Source organism: Aristolochia californica, unplaced genomic scaffold (assembly GCF_029961685.1).
Source record: "Aristolochia californica isolate CCGP_79_NKW_82.1479 unplaced genomic scaffold, dmAriCali1.0.hap1 SCAF_1, whole genome shotgun sequence".
Classification (NCBI taxonomy): Eukaryota; Viridiplantae; Streptophyta; class Magnoliopsida; order Piperales; family Aristolochiaceae; genus Aristolochia; species Aristolochia californica.
This window is the reverse complement of record NW_027181770.1, coordinates 1,267,159-1,276,763: the sequence shown is the minus strand read 5'-3', so window position 1 is coordinate 1,276,763 and position 9,605 is coordinate 1,267,159. Positions and strand designations below refer to the sequence as shown.

The following is a 9,605-nucleotide window of genomic DNA, read 5'->3' as shown; positions in this document are numbered from 1 at the left end:
ACTAAGTACACGTATAAAAAGAAAGACACACATGATAAGACATTTTCTTCTTTCCATGAGAATACGATACCTCATCTTACCCAATTGAAATAGTGTCACCTTTTTTTTCTATTTTTACTATTATATATTTTTCAATATAATATATATATATATATGAAGTAAGTAAAGTAAATTAATATTTTGTTTTTGTGCTCCATATCTGCAATCCGATATGCGACCCGATACGTATAAAAATCTAAGCAACTCAATAGGTATTAAATTACCAATATGGTCACTATCTTCGCTTTAAAGTCTAATACGTATTAGCCGACAAGCATGTGGATAAGTGACAGTGCCACCAGGCCGCCACCGAATCCCATTTCTATCTCGGTCGAGTTCAGCCTGGTTCAGGTCTCCTGGTCCGGTCAATTTTCGCTACCCATGTGCCATTAATCCAAGGGCGTCGGCGTGCGCAGAGCACAACTCACCAAAAACAGGGAAGTTAACTGGCAACAGAGAATCGAGTCAATGATCGACGTTCAACGCTTACGCGGTTCAGCTGAATCTTCCCGTTGAAACAAATCTGAACTCTGATCTCGGTGAATGGAAGATACCGGGAAGTTGCTCCGGGTAGAATGACGACGATCAACACTGTTTGACTAGTAATTCGGTTCGTTTCCTTCGTTTCACTAATCCACTCTCTGGAAAACGCCCTTCAAACTGAGACCCAGAAGCCGCCCTCGCCCCTCAGGCGGCGGACAAGTAAAACCCCTCAACAGAGATGTAGACCGAACCTTTAGAAACTTCGGAAAGATACACGATACATCCTCTTTAGTCGTTAGTCTTTAGTCTTTAGTCTTTCCTCCCGCAGCCCTCCATTGATTTTGACCGCCATGGGATTTGTACGAAGTAGCCCAAATTTTAGTTTTTATCTTACCAATTGCAGGATGAGTCATCGTCGTCTTCGTTAATCAAATCGGTCTTACCCAACTTGACGGAAATAATTATTCCGCACCACCCCATGAGTTTGAACAAGTGAGAAAGGGGATGGATGCCGGGGACCCTCATCTTCTGCTGTCGCCACGCGATGCCGAGGGGGTAGAGAATGTTCTTCTCCTCGGATTCCTGTACATGGAAGAATATTATTAGATCACTTGAGGTCTTCGACGTAGAAACAAAAAGTCAAATCTTAATCCATTTGCCCACTTCTCATCTCGAGCACAAAGTCAAACTTCTCCTGTACGAATTCTTTCTCTAATGGTTGTGGGTTGGATTGATCAGTTGACTCCAATCCGAAGTCGTTCTTTTTAACATCTCCCTTTTCAAGGTCAACCATGGTGATTATCCCGAAAGGATGGTTCAAAGTCGGCGCCGCAGAGGCATTTGAATCTTGGTAATTGCAGTGCGACTTTTCGTAAACACCATTCATCGCTCGTTTCAACAATTGAACTGAGAAAGAAAGCTTTCATCTTTTTAGTCTCAACTTCCACCAATTTGTGGGCTTGTTACCAACTCTTTGGAGGAAAGAAGCGGCCTTCCTGAGTCTGTCTTTTACTTTCTGGAGCTGTTGGCGTTTAAATTTGAACAAAAGGGATAAATCGAGCAGGGGAAGAAATCAGGTAGGCGTAGGTGATGGTGAAGATAGAACAGTTCACCTTACTCTAAAGAGCAGTTACACCTGTTAACTTTATAAACCAAAACAATTCGAATTCGATCTTAGTGGATGGAATAATTACGAATGATTGGGAAAAAGAAGTCAAAACAAAAAGGGGTTCCGAAAGTAGCGGCCGAGGATTTATGGAAGTAATTCAAAACCTTGACGAAGGGGGAGGTGTGAAAAGGGTCGCTGATTCTGCCATTAACTGTGGAAACTAGTAATTTAAAGAGCCACAAAAATCAAGGCTCTGTTAAATTCCTTTTCATGAATTTGAAACTATTATTAAATCGTCTGTTGCGTCCCTCTTTTTAGGTGAATTGGGTGTGCGGCTGAGATGGGTGTCAACTTGTATGCAAATTGTCCGTGAGAAAACGAAAGAGAAAACAGAGAACTGGAAAAGGATCGTCGGAGGCACGAGAGTAATCAGAAACACCTTAAATCAAATTTGTATTTCTTCGTGAAAGAATTAATATAAAAGTTATTGTCATTTCTCCCAATAAAACGAAATTCGCTGCTGCTACTACGGCAGTCAAATGGCTCTGAACTACTGTTGCAACTTCTGCGTTTGTGATGCCTTGTGAGTGCTGAGTTATGCTGCAGCCGACAGAACCTTGAACTACACCAAAAGCCTAGATCGGACATAAAACCAGAGCTCGACGAGAGAGATTCTAACGGGCCTCCGATCGATGTCGTACAGGGAGGCACCTCCGGCAGCTCTGCTTCGGCTGGAATTTCCACCCTTTGTCCTTCTCCGGACACCATCTTCTCCAATATGAGAACAGGGTCATCAACATCATTCGTCTCCACCTTGCTGGAGACATCCAGAAACGGACGAACTTGGGAGTCAGCTCCCCGTACAGTGACCCAATCGTCACCGGAAGAGGAAAACCAATTGGGAGCCTGTCGATCTATCGCCAGCTGCTGAATGCGACCCACCGGCGCCGGAGAAAAGTTTAATTCCCCAACAAATTGCTTGGATTTTCCGTTGATCGAATTTAGAGAGTCGACCGGAGATGAACAGGCAGAGGTCGTTAAAGAGTTCCACTCCGGAAAATCGAAAGCACTTCTCGGTGACTCGAACAATTTCTTCGATGAAACAGAGACGAAGTTTCCCTCAATGGCCTCGTCGCTCCCTGCAAGGAATGGATGCTTCAAAAGCATCTCGGCGGTCCATCTCTTTACCGGATCTCTCACGAAACACTTGTTCAAGAAATCCCTTCCCTCCTCGGACAGCTGCCACGGAATCTCCGGCAACTCGTCGCTGAACCCAATTCGAAACAAGAGGCCAGCGACGTCAGCGTCCGGCGAACACCTCCACGCGGGCTTCCCCGCGACCATCTCCAAAACGGCGCACCCAAAGGACCAGATATCCGACTTCGAGTCGCACTCGCCGCGAGCTACCGATTCCGGCGACATATACAGAGGCGTACCACGCAATTCCACGGTTCTCTCGCCGGCCTCCTTGGCCAACCCAAAATCCGCGATCCTGACGTCGGAGGAAGAATAAACCAGAAGATTCTGAAGCTTAATGTCGCAGTGAACGTAGCCGCTGGCGTGAATAAAGGACAAACCACGGAGAATCGACCTGGCGAAGCGACGAACATCAGACTCGGGCAACCCAGCTGCAGACTTCTTCACAAAATCAGCGAGCGTACCACCGGAAACGTACTCAAGAAACAGATTGTACACCTGACTCCCGTTCTCAACAGTGACATCGTCGCCAAAGCAAGTGAGAATCTGGGGACAGTCACGAAGACGTAGGAGGATCTCCTTCTCCTTGCGAAGCGAGCAGGACTTGGGAAGGACAGCAGATTTGACAGCCATAGTACGGGGGTAATCTTCATCAGCGGCCGACGAGGTGGCAAGACTAACGGTGGCGAAGCTGCCTCTACCGACGAGCTCTCCCCTCACCCACGCCATGTCGTTGCTCTCTGTTGGCTTTTTCTTCTCCGCGATCCCTTGGTCGGAAGCTTTGGTTCCGCACGATTTATAGGAACCACCCCACCCAAATAATCAGCACGTGGACTCTTAAGGCCTCGGTGAAGTATTTCTTATTCACTTACGACTAGGACTTTCCAGTGAAAGTGAGACCGCAGTAACCAAAGGGCAAAATCCGATGTCTGTGCATGAATTTCGTGTTTTTTAAATATCTTCCGGTTTCCAAGTACCAACCCGTTTCCCACGTGAAGTGGGCTTTGCGCCATTTACGACCGTCGGAGGGAGGCGTTCCTTCCTCAGTAGAAAAGGTCACGTTTTCCACTCGCCAGCTTCGTTCGGCCGTCCCTCTCATTTGGCAACTCTTTAATTCGTAATTATTGGGCCATTAGCCACTTTCCATAGGGGTTTTCTACTGATTTGGTGGGTTAAGAAAAGGCTTAATTCAACCACCAGTTAATTAATCTCCTCTCGTTTCAGAGCTTCACCTGACTTTATAGTCGGACTCTCCTACTTGGATTAAATGGCTAGGGGACTTATAAGGTTGCAAGGTTACATAGGCCATAGCCAGGTTCCATGCATCAATCGTCACCGGTCCGGACCCTTTACCCCTTCCCGTCACCGATCAGTCGCTTGTCAGGGAAAGGCACGTGAACGGCCCCAGCTTCCATTGAAAACTTATTATAAATGATTTTCCATTCGATCATCGAGGAAATCTGTTCATCCGCTCTGATCTAGAATCAGCGGGGCCCAGCTTCCATTGAAAACTGATTCATGTGAGATTGGTGTGGGGTGTGAACAACGTGAGGTGGTGCGGAGGATGATTTTAGTCTCTTCATCACGTCTCAGCTGTGGCGCGCTCTCCTCGTGGGTTTCCTATTTTATTTTTCTCTGTTGTTCCGACGTTCAAGATTCAGGAACGAAGCTTCCTTCGATGCCAATCATACAGGCAGCAAACAGCGATGAACAACTTTGAACCGACGACATCCGCCAGATGAGAAGCCCCACGTAGTCGAAAGGATCCAGAACCGGATTGCAGAGATCTTTTCGCGTATAGTTCTTCTTTTCTGGATGAGGGAGCTCGTATATTGGACGGGATCTGCAGGTAGCCTACCACATTTTATTCAAAATAGGCAACAGTAATGCAAGCACGATATCAATTTTAAGGACTGTTTTTACAATTTTCTTGCTTCTCTCTGGTCAGAACGGAGTTCAGAGAGCTATTAACACCTGATCGTGGCAAAATTCGAATTGCGTTTATATGGATGGTGGCCGGTGGATCTGCCCGGAAGTCCAGATTGGCTGTTTCCGACCAATTTTTTGCCGATTCCAACATTTTCTGCCTGGTGTAAAAGGTCCGAATTCAAATCGTAACCTATCATTGACGGCAATCTGGAATATGATATTTGATAATATATGTTTTATTTTTAATTTTAAGGCGTGCTTCATTCTCCATCTCTTATCTCCAAATCGCTGAACTAACATCTGTATTGTTAGTACGGGTCCATTGTGCCTAAATTACCAAAACGACAACTGCCACGCGTGTACGGCCCACGCAACGCTGTCACGGTGTCACCCATCCAAACTACTTCTACGTAACGGCTTCATCTGCAACGTGGCCAATTTCCACGAGCTATCTAGAATGTTATTTCCGACTTCGGATGTCTTGCCGTAACTACCCAACTATCCACCTTGGTGGACACGTAGACAACTTATCCTCGTGACAACACGACGCCTATGTCACTCGTGCGTGTAGGTGGATGAGCAAAAGTTTTCTTGGATTTACTTGTGTAATTTGATGATTGGGAATGGGCCCCACTCAGAAACTTGGAGGAAGATGAACACGTTTCGACTCTACGCCTTCTCAATTGGGAGTAGGGGAAAGAACTGCAATCTAGATTGAAAATTAAAAAGGGAGCCGAATTGCAATTTAGATTTGCAGAAACAAAATGAAAAATCATCACTCATATAGGAAGAAAATGAGGTGTTTTTTGTACATGAGCAGTAGAGAGTTACAAAATTTCTCGGAGCGGGATTCCGGGAGAAGAGGATAATAACTGTACTAGAATTCGGAGTAGTAGTGCTGTTTTCCTCTTCGATCGGACATGACTCAGATGGAATATCCTCGTTAACTGGAAGTGGAACAGAGTATGAACTACTAGGCTCCATGTCCAGTTCTTCAGAATTTGAGCCACAGGTTTGTTCATCTGTAGGAATTTGATCCACCTCTGTGTCGGAGGAAGAAGCTTCGAGTTCCTCGTTTCCTCGAACAGTAATCCAATCTTCTCCCCAGGTCCAGTCAGGTGACCGACCTGGGGAATTGCCGCCACTCAAGCATCGGAGTCTTTCGACGGTGGATTGAGTAGTTGGGGACTCAATGTGGGTTGGGCTAAATTCTGTTCCGCTCTCGTCTAATGAATCCCAGAATCCCCGATCCAAAATACTTGTGGGGGAATTAGTCGGAATTGAAGACTTCAAAAGCTGTTTTGCAGAGTCATCTACAAATGGGTGCTTAAGAAGCTGATCCGTAGTCCATCTCTCGTCCGGATTCCTCCTGAGACATTTATCCAGAAAGTCCGTTGCTTGGTCTGAGAAGCAGCTCGGGAACTCTGGTACGTCTGCAGAATAGGCGATTCGATACAGAGCAGAGACAGGGTCGACGACATCCGGCCACGGAGACCGACCAGTTGCCATCTCGATCACCGTGCATCCGAGTGCCCACAAGTCAGCAGGAAACCTCTGCTCTTCACCCCGTGCGACCTCAGGCGCCATGTAAAGCGGGGTACCAGCAATAGGTTGGTCGGAGACGGATCCATCGACCCATCTGGCGCAGCCCAGGTCGGCAATTTTCGGGCCGTCGAGCCCCATCAGAATGTTCTGCCCCTTAATGTCGCTATGCACCAAACCCTTCCCATGAAGGTAAGACAAACCTTGAAGAATCGATCGGGTAACAGACCTGATCTCCGACTCCTGGAGACGACCCCCGCGAAGCTTGATCGAATCAGAGAGTGAACCGCCTTCGATGTACTCCATCATAAGATTAAAGAAGGTCTCACCATTTTCGGCAGTGATGTCGTGACCCACGTACCGAACTATCCTAGGAGAAGCGAGCAGAGACAGAATCCTCTGTTCCCGCTGCAGGAATCGGGAACGAGGCAACCGAGCGGACTTGACAGCGAGCAGCTCTTCACCCACCATGGCGACGGAGACCGTAGCGGAAGAGCCGCGTCCGATGGTCGGCCCTCTGATCCAGTAGCTCATCACGTTCGGTTGTTGCTGTATCAGTGGGACGAAAAAACCAGGAGTGAAGGCGTTGTTTTCGTTCGTTTGGATTTGGGTGCTTTTATAAGGGGGCGGGAAGAACGTATTTAAAAAAAAAGGGGAGCTTTTGTCGCAAGGGTGGCCGTCTGGTTTGGCATTCCTGGTAGGCGACACCGTCGAAGGGAGCGGTCCACGTGGCAAAAGGTTGGACGGTTGACAGCCGTCGCCGCTCCAGGGCGGCGGGAGATTGGGAACTCTCGCGTGAGCCTGCGCCAGAGCTCCCTTCTTCTCATCATTGATTATATCATGTTAACGGCTTTTGGTGGTATGCGCCTCCCTTCGCTAACAAGTCACCGACTCCATCAACCCAATCATACGCTTCCTCAAATCAAATCTCACGACTGAAAATTCCTCTCGCGACGATGTCGAAATTGCTCGTTGCAAATTAATCAAGTAATTAGATTGTTAATGGCGCCTAAATTAAGATGGTAAGAGTACTGGGTGATGCGTCGCTTTGAGTGGAAGCAAAATGGGTTCTTTCTCTTTCTTCCGTTAGGTATCTGGTGCAATGGCGAACGATCTACCCGCATCAATTTGGGATTAAAAACGTGGCAGGTGTAAATTAATTAGGTTTTGGTTGGTCGAACCGACGGAGAAACTGTTAACTCTGCTTCATTGACTGCTCTCTGGTTTTTATCCCACATAAAAATACCTTTCTTCTCTTCGACTGAATCTAGTAATGGAGCTGTTAGAAACTTAAACTAGCGATCTTGGCAGGTCCATTTGGATTTGGATTACGATTCTCTTCGTTGTCAACATTCAGATTGACAGTGCTAGTTGATGTACCAACTCAAACTCCTATGTCCTAACCTCGACTAAATTGCAACTGGCTGTTATCCACACCATCTGCCATTCTTCTTCAGAAGAAAGGAAAGTTGAACACTCTCTCGTCCATTTTGACCACTATTTCAGTTCATTTCTGCTCTTATCATTCAACCCTTTTTTTTTTTCTGATTGGTTGAACCTTCTTCTTCCTCAACTCTTGCCCTTTTCGATGTTTCTTCTTGAGTAGAAGAACAAAAAGAACTCGTCTAAGCCACATTTTCTATCGTTCTCAGAAAATAACATATGAGCTTCCACTGAAACTTCAGTTTCGAAGTTTCTCTTTTGAATAATGGATTTCTCAGTTGAATCCCTTCCAAAGCAATCGTTTCATTAATTAATCGTTCCAAAATCTGAGAAGAAAATCTAAACGAGCACATGCTTTTAGACGGTGCCAGTGCTGTTAAGAGACGGTAGAAGCTTCTATAGAACAAAACTTGGATCGATATTAGGTAGGAAGCCATCACCTAACTCTCTTCTGGTGATCTCTCGATGAGCCAACGAATCGTTGGCCTTTGGAGCTGAGAGTTGTTGCCGTAGCTTTAACCAGCTACAACCGAAATCTGTGAGACATAAAAAATCGACTACCCAGTCGAAGTTTATCTCATCTTTTGGAAGAACATTCACTCCAGCGCCCACAAACTCGAAATCTTATAGAAAACGTTATCTGGGTCTCAGCCGAAATTAGCTTTCCCGAAATCCAACTAGTTTTTTCTTAGTAATTATGATTGCTTGAGAATGGGGGAGTCATTACTTGGAATCAGCTCTCGAGGTTTGGGTAGAGAGGACGTACCTGCAACCCTTACAAGCATAAATAACTTCATGCCTACGCTTCATATTTACATCTGCAACTCTAAGTGAGTTTTTTTTTCACTTTTCTACAGCTTCTTTGCGAAGTCTTTGAAGATGTTTTTGTCAATCGTCAATGGCCACTCTATCGCATGAACTGCTAACGAATCGTTCGAATACTTTAAAGTGCTTCCAATTAAAAGCATATGAATGAAGACTTAGTTGCTTCGAGCTGCAGTTTTCTTGGTTTCTCTTTGTGACTGGAACAAGTCTAGTATTATGACGTCTTTGGACGTTACATCTCATACTCTTTCCTTGTAAAATAATTGCTAGACTTACTTGAGGATGCTCGCCCAGTTTCCTTTGCCCAGTTCAACCCCAAAAGAGACCTACTGAATAGGATTATAAAACCTGAATCGAATCAATTAGTTAAACTAGGTTCAAATAGACATACTCTCTTGTTCGAGCTAATAACAAGAGAGAATAGGGAGGGAAGAAAACCCAAGTGAGTCAACTCAGGAGGGGTTAATCACCCAAATGGATTTTTGAAGATCAAGTTCATGTCCAACATGAAGATCATGTCACTCATGTACATGAAGATCATCTTCGCACTTGATGTTAGTATTGACGACTTCATGTGCACTGGAAAACAATTTCCAGTGTTAGTGCCCCAACATGAGAAAAACATAAAAAATAAGAGAATCCCTAAACCCTTACAGTACACTTAATTACAACATATTCCTTAAACCCCAAATTAGGTAAAAAAACCATTATTACTACACGAATAAGTTATTTAATATATAATTAAATATACTAATATATGTATTAATTGAATTAAAATTTTTATTGTGCATTAATATGGTAATTACATGAGTCGATGAAATATGCACATGATTAATTACAAATAATAAATAAATAATGTTATAAATAACAATAACGCAAGTAATACGTTGAGTTATTAATTTATTAATAACATATGATAGACTTTAACCTAAAAATAAATAATTTAAGAGAAAAATTTGATCTAATCATAACTTTAACACACTATATATTTGTACATAATATATTTTATGTACTATTAATTAATAACATATTATCACAA

The 9,605-nt window shown here is 44.5% G+C and overlaps 2 protein-coding genes across 2 annotated transcripts; both read right to left on the bottom strand.

Moving 5' to 3' along the window:
* Window positions 1-2,059: 2,059 nt before the first annotated feature.
* LOC137961780 (mitogen-activated protein kinase kinase kinase 20-like) lies at window positions 2,060-3,589 on the bottom strand. The gene has a single exon (XM_068808432.1). It carries the CDS (start codon window positions 3,554-3,556, stop codon window positions 2,060-2,062), a length of 1,497 nt encoding a protein of 498 aa, XP_068664533.1. The 5' UTR covers window positions 3,557-3,589.
* Window positions 3,590-5,425: 1,836 nt separating this feature from the next.
* Window positions 5,426-6,832, bottom strand: LOC137961634 (mitogen-activated protein kinase kinase kinase 18-like). Its single transcript, XM_068808413.1, has one exon. The coding sequence runs from the start codon at window positions 6,830-6,832 to the stop codon at window positions 5,426-5,428; it is 1,407 nt and encodes a 468-aa protein (XP_068664514.1).
* Window positions 6,833-9,605: the final 2,773 nt, after the last annotated feature.

Bases quoted from the DNA above. Each gene is read 5' to 3' on its own strand.
- LOC137961634 (XM_068808413.1), bottom strand. From the start codon at position 6,832: ATGAGCTACTGGATCAGAGGGCCGACCATCGGACGCGGCTCTTCCGCT.
- LOC137961780 (XM_068808432.1), bottom strand. From the start codon at position 3,556: ATGGCGTGGGTGAGGGGAGAGCTCGTCGGTAGAGGCAGCTTCGCCACC.